Source organism: Dunckerocampus dactyliophorus, chromosome 11, assembly GCF_027744805.1.
Source record: "Dunckerocampus dactyliophorus isolate RoL2022-P2 chromosome 11, RoL_Ddac_1.1, whole genome shotgun sequence".
Classification (NCBI taxonomy): Eukaryota; Metazoa; Chordata; class Actinopteri; order Syngnathiformes; family Syngnathidae; genus Dunckerocampus; species Dunckerocampus dactyliophorus.
The window spans coordinates 5545750-5566273 of NC_072829.1; the positions used below are offsets into that span (position 1 = coordinate 5545750).

Below are 20524 nucleotides of genomic sequence, written 5' to 3' on the forward strand. Positions count from 1 at the left end.
AATAATAAGCCCCGGCAATGTAAACCTTTGGAAAAAAGAGTAAATGTAGCTTTTGTGTGGCAAAAAAGCATCTGTATCTGTTCATGAGACTGTATATGCACCTCAACACAATCAGTGTCTAATATTAAGGTCATTTTAGGTCCGAAAAAAGTCATAATTCCATCAAAATTTGGGTAACAGAAACCATTTAGAGCCCTCAAGTACAAAACGCACAAAATTTAAAGTGCAGTCCCAGTGGCATTGGACGTGACAGTGTATCACTTATATGATATCAACCCATTCCATTCATTCAGTCATCTTTCATTTTTTAAAATGGCATTTATGAGCGTTTTACAAAGCTGCTTTCTAGCTGGGTGGAGGATGTTGTGTCTGGTGCTACGCATCAAATCTCGAGCATCGGTAGGAGCCGGGAGTAACATTCCGATTCTCCCGGAATCGTTCAAATGTTTTTATTTCGATTCCTTCCTTTCCTGCTCACTTCGCCGACCGGAAGAAATAGCCACGAACACCAACGGAGAAGGGGCCGGCGAGCACCAGCCAAGAGGAAGCGGCTAAAAAGGTTAGCTTAGCTTAGACTTGGGTGCACCACCATAAACTGTCTGGGCGATAAACCATAAACTCGTCTTCCGTTTTTTTTCTGTCAGCATCGATTATTGATATTTAGGAATCAATGAATAATTGTCAATGTCCGCAAGAAGCGATTATTTCTCCCACCCCTATTGCACAGTATGTCTGTGTTCACAACAGTCAAGGGACCTTCTCAACCCACACAGCAGACGTCCGGCCTTCAAAATAAGTTAACAAAATAAGGGTGTCATTGAAAATAGCTTACACCAATGTTGAGGCAGAAAACAAAGTATACTACTTGTCAAATGTAACCTCTTTTGTGAAAGTGTACTCCTTTAAAGATAAACTTCATGACATGTATATTCTAGGTAAATGCTTTGATACTTCTATACTGGTTGAAAGGTTGAAATCACGAAACAATTCATGGAAAAGTTCAGACATTTCATCCAAAATATTTATATAAATATTTACTCATTTAAATCATGCAAACTTTTGAAAGCATCGGAATCGAGAATCTTTAGGAACCAGAATCGAAACAAGGAGTCAGAATCTTTCAAATTCAAACAACACCCAACCCTATTTGTGTCACACTGAGGTTACATCATGTTCACACTCTCACTCACACGCTGGCAGAGTTCATTTTTAACATGATGGAGACACCTCCACGAGGTCTCCGTCTTGCTGGTTCTTAGTGTGATTGTGTTGTTTGGAGTTCACGCTTCACTTCGGAGCCAGATGGAGACCCATCCATGCAGACATGAGAGAGACAATTTAGTGGGGTTGTGTACGGACGGTACTGTACTTCCTCCTTTTAATAGGAACACATGTAGTCATGTTTATTTTGCTCATATGTGGTAGTTAAAGAGCTTATATGTGAACAATGTTGCTAACCAAAACAGCACCTACAGAGGCATGTAAACAGTACGCAGTAATAAAATGTAAAGTCTTACCGTGTGTTATAAATGACTTTCCTACACGTTAGTAAAAATGATCATGTGTGGAGACGACATCTTTCCAATTTGTGAATATTTTTATGGTAAAATATATCATTTTCAGTGCATCGTTAACGTCGTATGGAGTCATAGGTCGTATGTACCTTGATCCTACGGTCAATCTTGGGTTAATTTTGGGTACAGTAAGGGAACAAAATACAAAACATAATTTTTTTATGATTTTTAATTTTTAATGATTAAAAAAAAAGCAAACTGTTGACAGGTAATTCTCCAAAAAATACAATTCTCCAAAAAATTATAATACAGTAATCCCTCGCCATGTCACGCTTGGTGTCACTCTATTGCGTTTTTAAAAAATGTTGTAATTATTAAATCATGCTGTTTTGTGGTTATATGCATAATTAAGCACATTTTACGTATTTGTTTGGCCTAAATTAAGCATTTTCAAGCATAAAAATGGCTAACTTATGTGAAATAGAATTATAAGACATTCAGAAGACGCATTCAAAGCCGTTGTGATGATGTGTATTATTCTACACTGGTCACTAGGTGTCCCTATTGTTATTGTGATGTTCGGTGAGACACACAAGCATCAGGCTTTTATTGCAGGGTTGAATGATCTCACAAGATGCACAATAATGTTGTAGCCGCAACCCACGCCAAGCTAAAACTGAATTTTGAAAATCCTACATCACTTCCTGTCCGCCCTGCACTCTCCAAGCATCAGAACACATTTAAAGCAACACACGCGAGCACGAGCCTTATATTTTCTTATTATGTGTACCCCGCCTGTCGCCTGAAGTCAGCTGGGATAGGCTCCAGCATGTCCTTGCGACCCTAACGAGGAGAAGCGGTATAGAAAATGGATGGATGGATGAATGGATGTCTACTATTTCTTGGGTAATCGTAGTGTAAAGGTGACTATAGGGGTGTTATTTCATGTCTAGAGGGCTCTAGTAATGTTAAAAACCGTATTTAGAAGGTCATAAACAGGTTTTCTTTGCTCTAACTACAAAAGTATTTATAAATAAGGAACCCTACTTCGCGGAAATTCACTTATTACGTCTGGAACCAATTAACTGCAAACAAGGAGTCATTGATTTGTTTTTAGAAAAGCACAACGAGCTCTGGTTTCTCCTTGGCACTATCGCTAGCCATGAATCCCGCTAGCCAAAGGCTGGGCTGAACAGGCTTTGTGGCAGTTAAACTTTCTGCCCCTCACTCAGTGTGTTCTGTAAGGTAAAAATCAGTACACCTGCGTCACGAAACAAATGTTCCGTCTGTGCTGTGTTTCTAGTGATGCTCGTCTAGCCTATGCCTAGCAAAGTACGAACCTATAACATCCGGTGCTTGATTTGTCCGATATTCTGCAAAATCCTCCTGAGAACAAGGCGGTTACAATGACTTGTGTCATCAAATGTCAGGAAAGTGTGAAAAAAAGGCAACTATTGACCTGCGAGTAGTTTTTTTGCACAGTAGGCGTGATCCACCCTGACAGTGTGAAGTGTTACAGTGCGAGCCTCAGCACATACTTAATGAAGATGTGTCGTTACTGTGAGGGGATGAGCGCCGCGCGTCAACGTTCCTCCTTAAAAACAACTGACTCGGAACGCAGCTGGGAACCGGCGTTGATGAAATGAGAGAATAAAAAGTAAACAATGTTTCGACGCCGCTTGTAAAAAAAACATTACAGAGAGGGCTGAATAAAATGATGCTTCACCGCTGGATTCGAGAAATTAAAGTGTCTGCTTTACGGCCGGCACTCCATCAGGTTGTTATTGTGTCACAAAAAATTGCAAATGGCATCACTTGGCTAATAAATGTGTCGGAAAGAAGCCTTTAAAAAGTCCGGTTTGGGCTCAAGGATGAGAAGAAACATGCCGAGCCAAGTTATGAAGTGAGCACTCCATTCTGACCCACAAACAGCCTTCAGAACACAAAGCCAGGCTGATACTTGCTAACTTCAAGTTTCATCGCCTGATGTGGATCAGATGCGACCGTCGTTGACCGTGGCGGTGGAAGACAACGTGATGGAGTGTTCAGAGAGGGGGAGGGTGCGCAATAACCTTGAGCTTTCTCTTCGGAATATCGACAAAACAATATGTGCACACCTATCATCAGTCCAGGCATAAATCACCATCACCCTGCTGGACTCCAAATCGAGTGGCTGTCAGTGGGTGGGAACACGGGCTGGCGGCGCTGGGGGGGGGCAAAGGGGAAGACCCGCTCCACCACATAATTGCACATGTCAACCAAAAAACACCAGCTTGAGAAATCTAAGCAGAAGCTTTGCAGAGTATTTATCAGGAAGGGGAAGGGGGTCATCTCAGGTGGCCTCAGGTACCACTGTGGCGTGAATCGATTTGTATTCCTTATGCCGAGGCAACAAATAGCTCTCTGCACGGGAAATTGCCAACCCTGTTTCCCCTCAAACTGCTTGAATATAAAGTTTGCACTTAACAACGTTGCAACAATTAGAGGTAATGAATTAAGTGCGGGTTGTTCTAAAATTGCTAATTGGCCACAGTAGCAGCTAGATTTAAGTGGGAACAGCTCAAAATTGTGCAAGAGGGTGAGGTAGCACGCAAAACTATCAATATTATTAGGTGGATTCACACAAAGTCACTTATTTATCACTGATCATGCTGTGCCTGTGTAGCACACTCATTTACCTGAAGAAAACCACCTTCTGGATATATCGAGCCTAAGATGTCCAAAACAGTCTTAGAAGACTTCACAGCAGAGGAAACAATTGTGCAGAATTGCTGGACAGATGTCATGTTGCTTAAAAAGCAATGGCGAGGTGCCCTTGAGCAACACAAGCTTCAACAAAAGCATCATGCGAGGTTAGCATAGTTGCTGAAGATAAACAAAATGATCAAACTTACAGCTCCTACGTCTGTAAAGGATGGACGGATAGTCGTCAGAGCTTCAGGATTTATTTTAAGATGTGTAGCGAAGCCTGCTGTTTTGTTTTTGTTCTTTTTAAGCCATAAAAGCGGCCACAAGGTGGCATTTGATAAGAGCTTGGTAGGGATCACACATGACAGGAAGTGAGAGAGCGTGGAGGAGTTTAGCGTGCAGAAGGTTACGCATTGTCGGGAAATTTTAACGTATGCACACGCACGTGCACACGCACGGTTCTGTTTCAAATGTAAAAAAACTGTTAATAGTTAATGGTGTTATAATTGTAAATAAATTGTTATTGTGATGTAAAACAACCCCTTTTTTGTGTTGTTTATGTTGGTATAGTTGTTTTGATATTTGAGCTGTCACAAAAGCAAAAAATATTTGCGTCACAGTGAAATGTATCTTTTCACAAAAAGCAGTTTTTCCCCCTTTTTTAGTCGGGAACTCATATTTTCCTTAAACTTACCTATGTTCTGCTGATTATTAAAGAACAGCCTTTTTTTTTCTGATGAAAAACAGTGAAAATCGTCTAAAATGGACGCTACTGAAGGGGTTGTCTTTTGGAAAATGGCTGGGACTGAATGAGTTAAACAGCAGCATTTCTTTTGCAATGACTTTCTGTGAATGTACACCATTTTGCGCTGTTCCATTTGCATGCATTCACATTGTTGACGTCTCTGTCGGGAGGAAGGCTCTGCGTCTTGATGTGTATTTTTTTTCCCATATGGGAAAACTGGGTCAGGTGGATGTGTTTGAGGTGGGCAAGTTTGTTTTTATTTATTAACTGATGATTAATTCATGTATTTATGGTCGCTGTGTAATGACTGATTGCTTTGATGCAATGATGCGTCCAAGTAGTACACATGCATGCGTGGTGAGCGATCATGCCACGCCCAGGCCCACCCCTACCACCAGAGCTCGGATCAGTGACTTTCGGTGTCAAGTATGAATTGCCGCGTGTGAGTGCACCTTTAATCCCCAGCAGTCAGCTTGCTTTAAATCTCTTTAATTCCAAGCGGAACCAACCCCTGTGATCCCCGAGAGATTCAGAAGCAAACCTCAGGACGCTCATGATTGTGTTTGAAGGACTTTTTATGACCCAGCGCCTCGCTATGCTTCTCTCAACCTGTCGTTTTTCATTCCACCTGCAGGCCGGCTCTGATCCACTTATCTGGTCTTGTTATCTGTCCCCCACACTAACTACTAAATAAAAGGTGATGACCTACCTGCAGCCTTTGGCCCAACCCAGTGGAGTCATCTTCTTTAATCTCTTTGGGTCCTCTCTGAGATGGATGATAGAAGCCAGCTCGCTGGAAGTCTGCCTCGTTGTGTTTCCAGTACGCAACAAATCCATTTTGCATTTAGGACCATCTTAAACAAACAAGACAAGCCATCAAATCCGTCATGGAAATATTTGCCCACATAAGAAAAGCTGTTTCTTTCTTTCTGTGTTTGCCAGTTCACCGTACAAGTGCTAACGTCCCGGTTTGTGCTTAGCGAGGAAAAACAGATCTTAATTGGCTTCACGCTGACCGTAATTGACCTTTCAGTTTGACAAGCAAGCACATAGATCATCTTCAGAAGTTGCTTGTGCATGATATGTCGTAGGATGCAATGCTTGTGCACATTTTTAGAGATGTTATATTTTATGGCAAAACAGGGCGTCGCAGTGCAGCGTGTCAGCCATGTTTGCGAAGGGTGTTGCGTCAGGAGGCTAATAGAAGAGTAGAATAGATATAGAGCACATAGTTGTTGTTCTTACACCAACATGTTGCTCTCATCTGCATTTGAAAAGCAGACTATTCATCGTTAAACAAACTCTTTTCACACCCGGTCATGGCCGTCCTGTTTTTTTTTGTTGTTGTTAGACTTTAAAAAGTGATGAAAATGTCCTGGTTTTCTTTTTTTTTTCAGCAGTAGTAGCGCAACGGTACATTTCATGTTCACATGAATATTATAACCTAATAAATTGCAAATTTCATCATGTAATAGGCTGTAGTGTAAAACATATATTCATTCATTCATTCATTCATTTTCTGTGGCACTTGTCCTCACTATGCTGGAGCCTATCCCAGCTGACCCCAGAAAAGAGGCAGGGGACGCCCCGGACTGGTTGTCAGCCATTCACAGGTCTCATGTAGACAAACAACCATTCACACTCACATTCAAACCTATGGACAATTTAGTTGTAGAGTCCCCAGTTACACAAACATGCATGTTTTTGGAATTCGGGAGGAAAACGGAGTATCCGGAGAAAAGTCACGCACGCACGGGGAGAACATGCAAACATTCAAACCCATATCTTCCAGTTCTCCTGACTGTGTGGCCAACATGCTAACCACTCGGCCACCGTCTATAATATAATATAAATTCAGTAATGAAATCATTCAATACCAAAGACGTAGTTATACGTTTTTTTTTAAACCCAAACGCTCGCGCCAAAGACATATTTATACATATTTTACGTTTTTTTGGGCAAGAGGCAAAAAGTGGTGATGACACAATTGCACAATAAAAGAGGTAACTTTTCATGCAGTTTTAAGCCATAAAAACGGCCACAAGGTGGCAAAGTTGCATTTGACAAGAGCTCGGCATGGCTCTTTTGCATGTATTAACATGTTCGACAGCAAGGAGGAAGTGAGAGCGCGTGGAGGAGCGTAGCATGCAGAAGGTTACGCATTGTTGGGAAATTTTAACATACGCACGCGTGCACACAAACAATTTCATTCCAAATGTGAAAATTGTAAATAGTTCATGGGGTTATTTTTGTAAATAAATTGTTATTTTGATAGAAAACAAGCCTTTTTTGTGCTGTTTATGTTGTGGTGCAGTTGTTTAGATCTAAAATATTTGTGCCCAAGTGACAGTTATGCTTGAAATGTATCTTTTCACAAAAAAGTTTTTCTCCCTTTTTTTGTTGGGAACTGATATTTTCCTGAAACTTACCTTTGTTTACTGCCGATTACTAAAGAACAGAAAAAGGTAGAAACCAATTTTTTTTCCTGATAAAAGATGAGAGTCTTCATCTCTCTTTTGGTAGGTTCCGTGTTTATATAGCCGTAGAACACAATATTCTGCGTGCCTTGAAAATCTGTCAAAATCATCTCACAGAGGCCGGTACTGAAGGGGTTGTCTTTTAAAAAAATGCCCTGGTTTTGATCATCAAAATATGGTCACCCTAATTGTAACCTTCTTAATGCAAGTATGGAAAAAGTTCATTCGTTTCAATATTAAAACATAAACGTACATTTTCTTGACTAAACGCAAAGGTTATGTGAGTTGCCCCTCACAAATCTAGCACAGCATAGCACTAGCATGTTTAATTGCCACACAAGTGTAAAAAGAAGTTAACCACCATTAATTGCACACCATTATCATTTCTATACATAGTCAATGGTCATGTAGCGCAAAGAGCACAGGTAGACTGCAGCTTCTCTTGACATTGACTGTGCTTGTCTTTGCTTCGGCTTGAATAGTCATGATGACATTTGAAGGCATTTTCAGCCACACAGAGCCGCTCCGTCGATGCTCATTGCATTCAATGCTTGGAATTTACGTCCCGTCCTGGCGGAATTCTTCCCTCAAAATAGCCGCCAAGAGCCAAGCGTCGGAAGGAAGGCTTTGTGGGAAGGCCGTGTCATTCATGAGTCAGTCGTCCTGAGCTTTACAGCGTTCCAGCAGGACCGGCAGGTCATGTGAGCGGGAGCCAAAGTAGCCTTTTGGAAGAGAAGTGAGGCTTGCGAGTTGGTCCGCCGCCAACGTGGTCGCCGGTGTCGACAGGGTGGTGCTCCTCAAGATGCTTTGAAGTTATTTTGACTGCATCTTACGGTGCCAAACGCACATTCCTCCTGTGATTCCACTTTCTTTTTCTTTTGCAACTGCTGCGCTGCCAGAAGCATGGACTGCCTTTGCACTGAAAACAAAAAAAAAACAAAAAAAAAAACGCTGGTTTATTTTGAGCAGGCGAGGGACAACATGAGGTTTGGTGTGTTAGCACCTTGTCAAAGGGTCATGTGGATGTGAACACCATACCCTGAAGGATTCTCTTCAGAGGCTGCGTGTGTGTTGCTGCCTGATTCACAGAGAAAGTTATTATACTGCATATACATGCACAGTAATCCCTCATTTACTGTGCTTAATTGGTTCCAGACACGACCGTGATAAGTGAATTTCCGCAAAGTAGGATTCCTTATTTATACATGGAATATTTTCATAGTAAGAGTAAAACCTGTTTCCGACCTTCTAAATACAGGTTTTAACATTATTGGAGCCCTCTAGACATGAAATAACGCGCCTCTTTGCAAAACACACTTGTGGAAGTTGAACTTATAGAAGTAACACAATATTTGCTGATGCCACATGTGATGGGGCATTTTTTCCCCCAGAAAATTCCACCTGAACTGAAAATTGTACCACTTTTGAGGCATTTGACTTGTAAAACCTGTAAATGTAGAATTTCCATCCTCCTTTTCAAAAAGTAGGAAAGTACATCAGATTTGTGTTATCCAGACTTCAAAAAGGTTGCCATGAAACAACAACAGTGGCATATGAAATGCTACAAAAAAGACATTTATCTGTATTATTTCTGACACTATTGGTGTTTACCACAACCAGAAATGTGATGACGAGTGGAAAGATTAGATTTGTTTTCAGCGTAATCGCCTATAAAATATATTTCCTACTTCCCGGCAGTCAGGAGTGCAGCCGATGTATCGCTGACATCCATCACAGGACATTACAACCCAGAGATGAGCCTTTATTTTATTAAGTAAAGCTGCACTGGGCTAATCCGGTGGTGTCATGCCTATAAAGTGCATAGCAGTGCACTGCCAGTGAACTTAACGTGAGCCAGAAGGCACCTTCAGGAAGAAGTTCGAGTGTTTGGGACTTTTTCTGCTTAACTTTCTAGTTTGTGTCTTTAGACGTGCGCCAGCGCTTCCGGCTGCTGAGTCGTGGGGTCAAACAGAGGTCAGGACAAGCCCACGACCCTGGGGGAGTTCACTGTGGTTCAATAAGGCCTCAGGCTGGTGTGATCTGGTTTGGGTTCACTTTCACCCCAAAGAATCAGAATCCAATTAAAGCAAACTGAATTAAGACTGAGTTATCATGGCAAAAGAAAAGCAGTGCATTTATTTTGAAAGCAGAGTTGATGAATTGCATTCTAACTTGAGAATGCACTGAAGAAATTGCATGTGAATGCTGGAATTGTCCGTAGGTATGAATGTGAGTGTGAATGGTTGTTTGTCTATATGTGCCCTGCCATTGGCTGGCCACCAGTCCAGGGTGCACCCCGCCTGTCGCCCGAAGTCAGCTGGGATAGGCTCCAGCATGCCCCTGCGACTCTAAAGAGGAGAAGCGGTATAGAAAATGGATGGATGGATGCTGAAAAGCAGATCCTGAGCTAAAATGATGTAAGGAAACAGGGAACTTATGGAATTTATGTTATGGAAAATGTGGAAAATGTGGATTTTTTTTTTTTTTTTTTTTTTTTGGGGGGGGGGGGGGGGGGGGTGCAGATATTGGGAATGTGGTAACTTCTTGGCTTGCATGTCCAGAATGCCCTGAATGAGCTCAATGTTTTGATGGCGGAAATGTGGAACTAGGAAAAGAAAAATCTATTCATTTTTTAATGGATTTTGTGGGCCAAGAAATGTTTAATTTTGGGAAAACCATGCAGGAATTTTTGGAATGTGAAACAATTGTCCTAAATTAGAAATGTGGAAATAGTAAGAATTCTAATGCTAGCTAAGGCTAGCTAAGAGAGGCAGCTTACACATTTGGACTTCCCCAGGCTAGCATTGACACTAGCGCTCTACCTGTGGAGCTTAGCGGCGTACAAATCCACACTCTCTCTGTTCTCCCTTTTGTCCTCTGCGAGGATATTTCCAAATGTCAGCCTGATGTCAAGCGACATCGCAAGAGGAGAGGCCGACGCGCACGCCACCGCTGCCGCCTCAATGGGACGGACAAGCGTGCAAAGCGAGCCGGTGGACGCGGCGCCATTCATTGGCTCTCTTTCACTTTTGCGCCTGTCTGTGTGCCTCCTCCACCGGCGGGGATTAGCATAGTAATGTGCCGTGTAGCACCACACTGGCGCTAATCAATTACAGGCGGTCTTGCGGCGTCTACGGACGTTTACACTCGACTGCTGTTTGTTCATCGTGTCCGACAGCATTTCATTTTCACTTTACTTTTTGTTAGAAAAAAAAAAACACTCCCACCCCTAAAAAGAGCAGAATCACTTTGAAGGCTGGGAAGTGCAGGAATGCGATGCTGGAGCACACAATCCCATTTGTAGCGCTACATTTAGCAGCCCGCCGTGTCTTGCTGTCTGTAGCCGTAGTCATAGCACAGGAAGATACACAAATAACAAGGCTCTGTTTGGATTGACACTGTCAGACAAGTTTGAATTGATTCTGGAAACTATGGATTCTTGTTTGGCGTTTTCTTCATGAAATGTTAAAGACGCGTTGCTTTATTTATGTGCAGAACACAGGTCGCACTTTTATATGAAGCATTCTGACATGTATACAACCACAGTCATCATGGGACACAATTGGATTTTGGATTGGATTTGTAATATTTTTGTGTCAAAGTGATTTAAAAGATAAAAGTAACAGTACTTACCAACCTCTCCCGCTAGGTAGAGCAGCTTGATTGTTTTATTTTTTTCCAATTTCTCAAATATTTCCTGCTGTTTTGTGGTTGAAGAGGTCCTATTATTAGTAAAAAAAAAAAAAAAGCAAACTTTAATGTATTTTTTTGCATAAATTAAGCATTGTCAATCATAAAAATGGCTGAAGGAACCAAAATACAAAGATTAGGCAGTCAGAAGACGCATTCAAAGACGTTGCGATATGTAGTATTCTGCACTGGTCACTCGGTCTCAGCAATGGTACTGTATTGTTGGGCAAGACGCACAAGCACCAGACTTGATCGTCGGCTTTAATTGTAGATTTGAATCATCTCACAACAGGCACAATAATCCCTAACACGAGCTGCTGTTGCAGCCATAACCCACGCAGAGCTAAAACTCAACGCTGAACCCCCCGCGTCTCTTCCTGTTCGCACCACCGGAACACATTTACAGCAGCACACACAAGCATGAGTCTTATTTATGTCTTATTTTCTTTTATCTCTACTATAGTGGGTAATATGAGTGTAAAAGTGACTATCGGGGTGTTGTTTCATGTCCCGAGTGCTCTAATAATGTTAAAACAGGTTTTCTATGCTCTTAGCGTTGAAAGTATTCCATTCATAAATACTTAACAGAAAACGTATCATTGTTAGGTCTGGAACCAATTAACGATAAACAAGAGAACCTGGTCATATTTATCTGTACAAATCATTGTATGAGTTGCTGGCACCAGCAGTCTGCATGTCATCACCTGATGATGAAAACTGCCGGCTATTTAGGCAATACAGGCTGTGTGTTGACTCATTTAAGTAGATAGTGCATCCATACCACTGCAACAGCTGTAAAGTGCACCCAAGGTTATTTTCTGTAGTACAGCACACAAATGAGTGCATTCACTTACACTTCCCTGCCCACACAGCAACCCTTTTTGTGTGCGACTCCCACATTGTGCACGTTGCGACCCCAGTTCAAAGCCGTCCAGACTTGGGGACGTCTCAGCCTCTCCGGGTTGCAGACGACACCCACCGCTTCCTTCCCATCAGGAGCATTGTCATTCCGAGAGTGACACGTGCTAACCTTTAAATGGAATCCCCGTCTGTGCTCGACAGCTTGCCAGACGGTCGAAAAATGTGACATTTGTTCTCTCCGTGGAGCATTGATCACACGAGGTAACAACGGGGGGGGCTCCTCTCCCAAATATGGCGCGCAGGATGCTTTAAGGTTTAGTATGTGCCCTACTTTCTCAATAAAAAAGACAATTATAGCAGATAAAAGTCTTAAACAGCCCAAAAAGCTTCCACCTTGTGTGTTTGAAAGTGTCACCATGTGGATTTTTAGTCCTTAGCAGCCGGGATTTAGATTACGCACCTAATTAGCCGCTCTAAAGCTTCTTGAGTGCAGATTCTTGTCGGATTAAAATGGGGGAAAAAAAAGCCTTTAGAAAACTTACAGCGAGACTTCACAGCTGCTGCACAAATAATTGATGAGCAAATAGCGCTTTATCAGTTTGTTGGTGGATAGAAATTAGAAGTTACCAAGGAAACCACCTCCTCTTCCTCCTCCTCCTCCTCTTCCTCCTCCTTCCGGCGGGCTTCTATAAGACAACATAAAGCAAAAACCCAAAAGTGAAAAAAACACAGTCCCAGACAGGAAGTAGGACAGCTTTTTTTTTTGTCAAACGCAATCCTGACCATATTTAATTTGAATATTTTTTTCTGCATCAACGTCGACTTATTCTTGGAGAAAGTTTGCACAAAGTGCACATCGAAGCAGGCAGGCATTCCTGCTAACCTCTCGAGAAGTTGTTAAGATTGTTAAATGGAACAACAGTTTTTTTATAGATCAACTTTCACCTCCGGTGTGATTGTGTTTGAGTGTGAAGGCGTAGGTTATTTTTATGTGTGAAACCTTTTTGCAGGTGTTGCACATGTACAGCGGTGTGCAAGAGTGTTTCCCCCCCTTCCTGATTTCTTATTTTTGTGCATGTTTGTCACGCTTAGATGTTTCAGATCGTCAAACAAACTGACATTTTTAGTCAATGACAACACAACTGAACACAAAATGCAGTTTTAAATTAAACTAACCCAAAGCTACATGGCCCTGTGTGAAAAAGTGATTGCCCCCTAAACCTAATAACTGGTTGGGCCCCCCTTAGCAGCAACAACTGCAATCAAGCGTTTGTGATAACTTGCAATGAGTCTCTTACAGCGCTGTGGGGGGATTTTGGCCCACTCATCTTTGCAGAATTGTTGTAATTCAGCCACATTGGAGGGTTTTCCAGCATGAAGCACCTTTTTAAGGTCATGCCACAGCATCTCAATAGGATTCAGGTCAGGACTTTGACTAGGCCACTCCAAAGTCTTCATTTTGTTTTTCTTCAGCCATTCAGAGGTGGACTTGCTGGTGTGTTTTGGATCATTGTCCTGCTGCAGAACCCAAGCTGCTTTCAGTTTGAGGTCACAAACAGATGGCCTGACATTCTCCTTCAGGATTTTTTGGCAGACAACAGATACTCTAGCCGATGCAGCTTTATTTTAATTATTTTTATTGTTTCCAATTTATTTCATTTCATTGAATTTTTTTTGCCCTGTCCAGCTAATAGAGCAAGCCAATATTATTTTTTAATGTTTTCATTATTTCAGCTTTTAGTCATTTCCAGTACAAGCCTTACTGATTTTAAATGATACCCACCAAAGGAAATCAATACAACTCCACTATTACTTTTGTATTCCACAGCAACTAAAACAAGCAATGCGGTTAATGGAAATCATGTCACAGGTCAAAATCAGTCTACTCATCATTTATTACACATATTCGTATTATATTTATATCACAGTGTTATATTGCGACAGGAAAGTAAGCCATTATTATTATTATTGTTATTATTATTATTAAACAAAAATGTTTGAAAACCAAAGCAATTTTTACCGTAAGACATTATGTAAATCCAATTAATCTGTTCTGGACACCCAAAAATATTACATTAAAAACACAAATTAAAATTAAAAATACATCTTATAGTGAGCAATTATAAATTATAGTTTTACATGCAGTAAATATGAGATATGAAATAACAATATGAAAGCATGATACATTTCTAAAAACATTTATGAATAAATAACACATATAATATAATCATAGATCAATAATAACAAATAAAATCCAAATATATATGAATGACAGATGAACTTTAAACATCACTTTTACCTTTACTGAAGATTCTTGTTGGCGAAGAAGGTGAGGAGCGGAGAAGGAAGAGGGGTGGGGACGCCATTTTTGTACTTTGCGCCTATTTTAAAATGACTGTTCCTGTAAACTCCAGATGACATTTTCTTTTGTGAATGCCAATTGAACTCATGAGGGCTTTGGGACTTCGGGAGGTCAACGTGACCTGACTTACACAAGATGTTCTCCAGATGTTATCCAGTTCCAAAATGTCAAAAATTCCAAATCAGGAAAGCGTTCTGACAATCCACATCACTGTTACTGTTCAAGGGGTCTATGTATTCTACCCTCAACTGTAGATGTTTCTTGTCGTGCTTCTCAATATTCCACAACATTTGGCATCACGAACAGGATTGGAAGGGAAGACGTTGATTCTTGTGGCTACTGGCCCGCACCATATTGAAAACCGACGGCGGTAAAACTGCTAAGATTTCTTACCATTTTGATTTGACAGTGTGGTGCAGTAATGGGGGTAATTAATGAGTATTAATGTTTACATTTCTTCAAATAAAAGAGCCTATTGTTAGTGCATTAATAGCACAAATGCAGACTGGCCCTCATGTTAGAGTGGGAAAACTTGTTGTGTGCTTTACTAAAAGTGACTTGAGTCTTTCTGTGATTACAGTGTGATTGGCTGACACAAGTCTCAAGTAGAAAAAAAAAGAACTTTGTGTGTGTGAGAGTTTGTCAATCTATGCTGTAGCAACTCTTAGTCCGGGAGTTGATTCATGGGGGAAAGGGTAAAGGCTAAATATAAAGCCGACTGCAAAGGGTAGAGTATGGTCCCATATACAGTAGACGCCCCTACAATGTAAATAATCCGTTCCGAGAACCTTTATGTTATATGGTTTTTATGTTATACGAAGCGTAAAATACATGTAAATAGCCTAATCCGTTCCAAGATCTTCCCAAACTCACCCCTTTGGCACTTCAAAATATTCAAAGTCCACCAAATATGGTGGGACAATATAAAAAAAAACGTTAGCATAAACATAGTAGAGTAACATTCCGATATAAAATAAAGTAATAAATAAGATTACTGTAAATGAGTAAAACTGAAAAACAAAAAACAATCCTACCGTTCACGAGATGTCTTGGTCAGGAGTGCAAGTGGAGGCAGGAAGGAGAAGGAGGACTAGCCTTAAAGAGTCTAAGAGTCAGCTGGTCTCACAGACAAACGCACACGCACTACACGATAATGCTGTGTGCAACATTTTAATTTGTAACTTAACTTAATTGTTTAAGTTAGTTTAGGGGGGACTACGAAGAGGAAGGAGGTTGAAGGGAGAAGGCTGTCTCTCACACAAACGTGCTGTATAAATCAGCCAATGAGATGAGAGCGGAGGCGGTGCCCCGAAAATCAGCCAATGAGAGCGTGAAGCGTCAGAAGGCATCACCAAGTGTTAGTCTAAACTTGCACCAACTTGAGGCATAAATAAAGTTTATTGAAAAAAAAAAACTTGCACCGGCTTGACGCTTTACGTTATATGGAATTTCTTCCGCAATACGATGCAAAAACTTTACGTTCAGTGGAATTTACGTAAAAGGAGGTTTATGTTATGCGAGGTACTACTGTATAACGCAGAGTTTGTTAGTAGCGCGCCAAGTCTGCGTAGTTACGACCTCCGAACACGCAAAGGAGGTGACAAACTATAGAGCAAAAGGCTGCGCCTACGAATAACACACGTGAAGTAATTCACGTCTAGAGAAGAGAAGCATACTCAAATCACACATGCTAAAAGTACAATAAAGCAATTCTTTGTGTTTGCTTTGTGATGCAACTCTAAAACAGTCTTGCAGTCGTGGCGGACCAGGTAATTTATGAATATGTTCATGCATACCTTAACTAGAAAAATGGAGGCGAGTAGGGCGTGAAACAATCAATCAATCGGATTGCTCAAATTGTATGACTGATTTGATGTGCACTAAAATTGTTTGTTATACTTTGTTGGATGCGTGTGTGTCTCAGCGCTGGCGTATTGTTCGTCTGTCTCATCTTGTCTGTAAATCTCCCGGCTGTTTTTTCATGCACTCTTGAATGAGTGTGTTTATATGTGGAGGTCAGGTGAGGATAATCTACGTTAGTCACACTGAGGTAGAATACACCAGTGTAAATAGCTGAACATTGCCAAGCGCGCAAGTCAAAAGTGCGATTAAAAGTGTATTGTCAAAATTGCTCATCAATAATCCTTTTGTTTGAATGATCCCTTCTGGAAAACAAAACAAAAAAGTCCATTTTTAAACATAACTGAAGATCAAGCAACTTGTGTGTCATTTGTGTGTTTTTCACTGGAGTTATTGCATGTGGCTGTTATTGAGTGTAGCGTATCTTGCCTAATTGTGTTATTTGTGCTCATGTTAATTTGTTGTGGGCTGCGCTGAAGTGAGCCTATAGAATCGATATCTTGGGTGTGGTGGCAGAGCAGTTTAAAGTGTGTCATAATGTCGTTTGCTCTGTAGGGGGGTTATGAATGAGTTGGAAAGGACAGAACTGCAATAGTTGAATGGAGAAGAAAATCGTGTGCAATTTGCTGTGCGATAAGTCTTATTAGACTTTGTTTTGTATTATTTTTAAACTTATTGAATCTTGTTAAGCTGTGTGGTTGGGCCACTGACCGGATGTGGACTGAACTGTTCTCTGTTAAAGAAAGAGTTCTATTTTTTCTTGCACAGTTTGTCACATACAGATATACTGCAGGCATCGTGCGTGGTATCGTGTTTAGGGAAGAGGAAAAAAAAGGAGAGAAAGGAAGAAAGTTGTTTCAGGAGTTTATAAACTAAAAGTAAAGCAATTTGAGTCACTGGAAATGGGTATTACGCCAGTGATCATTTTAGGGTTAAAATACCCAGCACAAAGAGATGATATAGACAAAATATCTAAAAAAAAAAACACATTTCATGTGAGTTTGTGTGAGGTTATGGAAATTAGGGATTATAAATCTCAAGACAATCTCAAGAGACAATGAATTAGAAATCATAAAGCAAATGTTTAGGAAAAGTAAGAGTGGTGAAATTTCTAAAGCTAAATGGGAAAACAGAGCTCATAAAAACAGAAATAAAGGTCAAGCTTCCGTTTTGAATGTTAAGCCGAGTGTGGAAGCATTAGTCATTTCACCTCCAGCTTCACCATTTGGTTACAGACCAGCAACCCCAGTCCAAACACCTATTATCAATGTATACGTCCTGCAACAAAAAGCAAATCAAGCTCCTGAAATAAGGAGACCACCTCAAATGAAACAAAGCGGCAAATCAAAGAGGTTCCAGTCGCAGGCCTCTCTACGAGGCTGTTGGGGATGCCAACAGCCTGGACACACATTCGACAGAACTGTCCACTCAACCCTTGGCCGGCTCCTAGAGGGGCCGGGGGAGGAGTTGATCAAAAAGGTCAACCAGTTTAGGTCAACAACTATGCTAGTTGGCCACAAATTGGTGCCATGGGGACCATTCAAACATCTCTTGGTATACAATGTCAATATGATTAGACAATGTAAATATGATAAAAAACGGTGCATGGGGAAAGGTACATGTTAATAATAATTGACTGATTCAGCCATTTTGGTAGAAGAAACGCCATTCAGAGACAGTTATCATACTCTTGTAGTAGTTGTACAGTAAGTAAATATAGTTAACAGTTCCCTGTTGGAACGCTTGTTGTTCTCCCGTGAGGACGTTGGTGGGGATGCCCTGGAAGTAGTTTTCATCTCTACCTGGACAAAATTGTCTGAGTGAGAGGGCCAACGTGTTACGGGATGAACCAAAGTAATTTCAGCGCCCTGTGGGAGTTGGAATGAGTTGAAATGAGTAATTCAAGATTTACTGAACAAAATTACAGAATTAACGCTATTTTCACTATTTAAACATGGCCACAGTATAGTTGACAGAGTAATTTAATTTATGTTTAAATGCACGTCCAAAGATTAGGATAATGTTGTCCACCTTAATGGGGTGGAAAAAGGGGGGGAGGTAAATGTGACAAATTAAAATAAACTTGAAAATAAATCTAGTAGTTTATATACACTGCTCATGCAACGAAGAACTGCTTGCTGTTTTTTACATATCACTACTGTGACAATTACTTCACCTCTAAAGGGCAATTTATTGAGACCACTCCGGCTGAAACAAGCTATTCACGAGGGCTACATTCGAGGAAAGGAGCCAGTTCGAGCAGAAATGATGTCCATTCAGGAAGCTGGCATTCAGGAGGAAGAAGCACCATCCTCCTACATGTGACGAGCCAAGTCACCAACTCGCCTCCGCAAAGGAAGCCCCTCATCACAATGAGTCTCGCCAGATGACATAGTCCTGATCTTCGGCGGGTGGTCGAAGAAAAGGACTGAAGATGGCCAACACCGTTCTTACAGAGACACAATAATCCTCTGGGCGGTGATAATGTGAGCCGAAACATTGCTCACAACCCACTCTGCCTTTGCCCCAGAACGAATCACTGCCCACAAACCTTTACATTCCCCTCTATCACCATTTGTCAGGACAAACAGGCATCAAGATCACCATGAACATAATCCTTGAACTTGATTACAGAAATGGACAAGTTGAAATGGTGCCGGGACACTTTGAAATGAACAAGGGACCAAGACTGGTCCGGGACGTTTGAGGCGTAAGAAAACCGAGGTGTGATTGTAGTTATTTTCCTGTCTTGCAACATATTTCATATCATATTCTTTTTAAATCATATACAGTAGTGAACCTATACTACTATGAAAGCCGTACAATGACTACTCTAAAGTATATCCAAGTTTATGTTGTATATTATTGTTGCTTAAGAAAATATACTACCATAAAAACGCTTGCTGAAATACCTTTTGTGAAATACTGTTTGTTTTTATTTAATATTAATATTGGCTTACTGGTACATACATACTGTATATGCTATCCCTGTTATATTCCAGTGTTTGTATTAGAGTAAATCGTCTTGCAATCCCTGACTTTTTAGTATACGAAGCAGGAGTGGTACCAGGAGCTGCCAAAATAATTGAAAGCTCCTCTCAGGGTAATTCCGTCCAGTTCCGTCCAGCATATAAAGTTAATTTAATAGCTGCACATTATCCAAACTGAACCCAATCAGGCAGAATTCCCACTGATGTATGGGATCGTGCAGGCTGGTAAAAAGTGCTCCTTAATGAAGCCACTGCTGCGTGTACAGTACACTTCCTTCCAGGCTGGAGGAGCATTTACAGTGCATGGTCAGTGGCTCCAATTTCCCCAACTGTCCTCTCGGAGCCCGGAAGGCACGGGGGTATTAATCTGTAAGTCGTGGCAAGAGTGGCAACAAGGCCTAATTCATTTACTTAAGAGCTTTTCACATGGGGTTTAAAAGTTAATAGGACGATCACTCCGTAATGCCTTTGATTAAAGCCTCTTAATTACCCCAGGTATAATGGGCTATTAGCCAAGGCTTGGTTGTAAAAGGTCAAGTGAGCAAGTGGGAGTCGATTGTTTTTATGATGTATTTTTTTTGTGCACGCCACCCTGCCGCGTGTATGAGGGCGGTTATTACGCTCAATTTTCCTTATGGCGCGCCGACTGCGGCGGTATTTGTGCATTTGCTGTTTGCGTTTTACATTATCTCCTTATTAAAAGCATCACTCATTTGCAGCTTTTTTATGCACTTTCTTAGCCCCCATCTTCCCTCTTTTGGCAGGCACTTCCTTTTTAAGACGGGCACAGGATCCACACCCTTCTTTGGGGCGGCAGCCCCAGGATACACCATGGCGACCGGGACGGTTTACTCGACCCCGGCGCGCCCCCTGCCCCGCAGCAGCCTATCCAGGGGTGCTTTCAAGTTTAAGAAGTCGCCCAAGCACTGCTCCTGGAAGTGCACAGCCCTGATCGCAGTGGGCGTCGCCGTCGTGCTGTCCATCGTTCTCTGCTACTGCATAGGTAAGGAGGCGTTTGACGCTTCAAGGAAAACGGCACTTTTTTGGGAAACTTTGCCCATCATCCAAAATCCTTATGTGATACATGAGCACACATGTCTTTCCCTTTTCTGTGCATTCTAAAGAGAGAAAAACAGTTCGCATGAGGGCGTTAACAATGCACGTCACGGGACAGGTTTTATGGTTTTATATACATGCTGTGACCATGCAGTAACAGGTACATTCATGATACTATGTAATACTTACAGTATTTTGCCATATTTTCATCATTTGAAACTTCTTTCCTGGGCACATTGGGCCTAATTCACGAACATCTTCTTAAAAGTCTTCTTAAGAAG

At 41.3% G+C, this 20524-nt stretch overlaps 1 protein-coding gene across 5 annotated transcripts in view; it reads left to right on the forward strand.

Annotated features, from left to right (window-relative positions):
• Window positions 1-20524, forward strand: part of si:dkey-237h12.3 (teneurin-3) — a 259967-nt gene that overhangs the window by 121808 nt on the left and 117635 nt on the right. For all 5 annotated transcript variants that reach the window (XM_054791150.1, XM_054791153.1, XM_054791151.1 and 2 more), the window contains one exon: window positions 19952-20190. In XM_054791150.1, coding sequence (XP_054647125.1) covers window positions 19952-20190 — 239 coding nt within the window. The remainder of the gene's footprint in view (window positions 1-19951; window positions 20191-20524) is intronic.